The 1,654-nt window shown below is 33.4% G+C and overlaps 1 protein-coding gene across 1 annotated transcript; it reads left to right on the forward strand.

Moving 5' to 3' along the window:
- Positions 1 to 248: 248 nt before the first annotated feature.
- Positions 249 to 1,605, forward strand: Tsp_14915 (5'-AMP-activated protein kinase catalytic subunit alpha-1). The gene is made up of 5 exons (XM_003367534.1): positions 249 to 322; positions 933 to 1,029; positions 1,124 to 1,161; positions 1,305 to 1,440; positions 1,483 to 1,605. The coding sequence occupies exons 1-5, from the start codon at positions 249 to 251 to the stop codon at positions 1,603 to 1,605; spliced, it is 468 nt and encodes a 155-aa protein (XP_003367582.1).
- Positions 1,606 to 1,654: the final 49 nt, after the last annotated feature.

Here is a 1,654-nt window from a genome sequence, read left to right on the forward strand (position 1 = left end):
AGCTTTCGGAGCACGAAGCAAGACGTTTATTCCAGCAACTAATCAGCGCCGTTGATTATTGTCATCGCCACAAGGTGGTGCATCGTGATTTGAAACTTGAAAATTTGCTGTTGGATTCTAAGAAGAATATCAAGCTGACTGATTTTGGTATTCAAATTGAAATTTACAAAAAAATTAACCCTGTTTATTTGTATTTTCTTTTCCTTATTTAAATGATCGCATTCAATTGTTCAGGGTTGTCCAACTATATGAAGGACGGTGTGCTACTTAGAACAAACTGCGGTAGTCTGAGCTATGCGGCTCCGGAGCTGCTTTGCCAGCAGTAAGTTCAAATGCGTCTGTTCATTTAACCAGAAACCAGATTTTGTACAATTTTAAAATTATTTAAGATTTATTTTAAAATATGTTTTATACTTTTTTTCCAGAAGTTAAAAAAATCTGCTCATTTCAGCAGCGTTAAACGTTAATTAATTGTCAACTGATGGGAAGAATTACATAGATAATTTGTATTGCGGAAAATCGAATGTAAAATTGAATTAATCTGCTTGAAATGTTTTTTCATCTATGAGAAATGGACAACAGCTGACAGTGATAGCTTTGGCTACTACTGAATATAGTGGTCATTTCAATTTAATGCAAAATGATCCATTAACTTTTCATAAGCAATCATATAGCCTTGGTTTATTCCATTTTACAGAAAAAGTTGTTTCTATTATTTCAAATGTATTCCTTACAAAAAAGCGGTACTGTTTTCCATTCGAGCAAAACAATTTAATTAATGACAATCAGGTTCATTGTGTGTTTTTATAATTTGCATTTGTTGAAATTTTAATATAATTTTTTTAAATTTTGTTTTGCTGCATTACATGCATTTTTCATTTAAAGTATATGTTTCAAATGTGTATTTTCATTTTTTTTTGCTATTTCAACAGCTACTACGCCGGTCCTGAAGTGGATATATGGTCTTGTGGAATTGTTTTGTACGTACTTTTGTGCGGTTATTTTCCGTTCGAAGACGATCGCATGATGGTACTGTGCAAAAAAATTACAAGTAATAATTTTTATTGTAAAAATGAATTTGAAGAACAAAAATTATTCCAATGCTGATTGACAATTATTTCAGCTGGTGTGTTCAAGATTCCGAGATATTTCGGCAAATCGGTGTCAAATTTGATTTGTAAATGGTGATGTCCATCCTATGGGAAAGAGCAACCGCTAAACGATCATGTAAGCCTTGTGGAGAGATCTGAATTGATTAAATGAAACTTGAATAAATATGACCAAATCAATTTTCCTTGTTTCAGTGTTCATAGGTGGGCAGTTGGCAATGTTCCTAATTATTGGTTTACACAAATCCGCGATGAAGAGGAATACAGGGTGGATCTGAGCGTTGTGAAGCAAATAAACGGGGTGAGAAAAATGAAAAAGCAAATTGGTTTGGTTTTTGTTTTTTCAATACATCAGAAGTTTATTGAAATCTAGGAAACTTCACGCCACGGAAATAAAGGTGATCACGGTGCTGAAGCAGACAGATCCGTATATTCGGTTGTAGGATCATTACAATTTGGCTGTGGCGAAAAGACGCAGCGAACAAAGCACAAGTAAAGTTTTCAAAAAAGCAGAAGACTTTTTTCACCTCAAAGAAAAAAAATTC

This window comes from Trichinella spiralis (genome assembly GCF_000181795.1).
Source record: "Trichinella spiralis strain ISS 195 chromosome Unknown Scfld4103, whole genome shotgun sequence".
Lineage (NCBI taxonomy): Eukaryota > Metazoa > Nematoda > Enoplea > Trichinellida > Trichinellidae > Trichinella > Trichinella spiralis.

Excerpts from the sequence above, each read along its gene's own strand:
- Tsp_14915 (XM_003367534.1), top strand. The coding sequence starts at position 249 with ATGAAGGACGGTGTGCTACTTAGAACAAACTGCGGTAGTCTGAGCTAT. Across the intron at positions 1,030-1,123 it reads TCGAAGACGATCGCATGATG|CTGGTGTGTTCAAGATTCCG; the intron begins GTACTGTGCAAA and ends CAATTATTTCAG. Across the intron at positions 1,162-1,304 it reads CGAGATATTTCGGCAAATCG|TGTTCATAGGTGGGCAGTTG; the intron begins GTGTCAAATTTG and ends TCCTTGTTTCAG.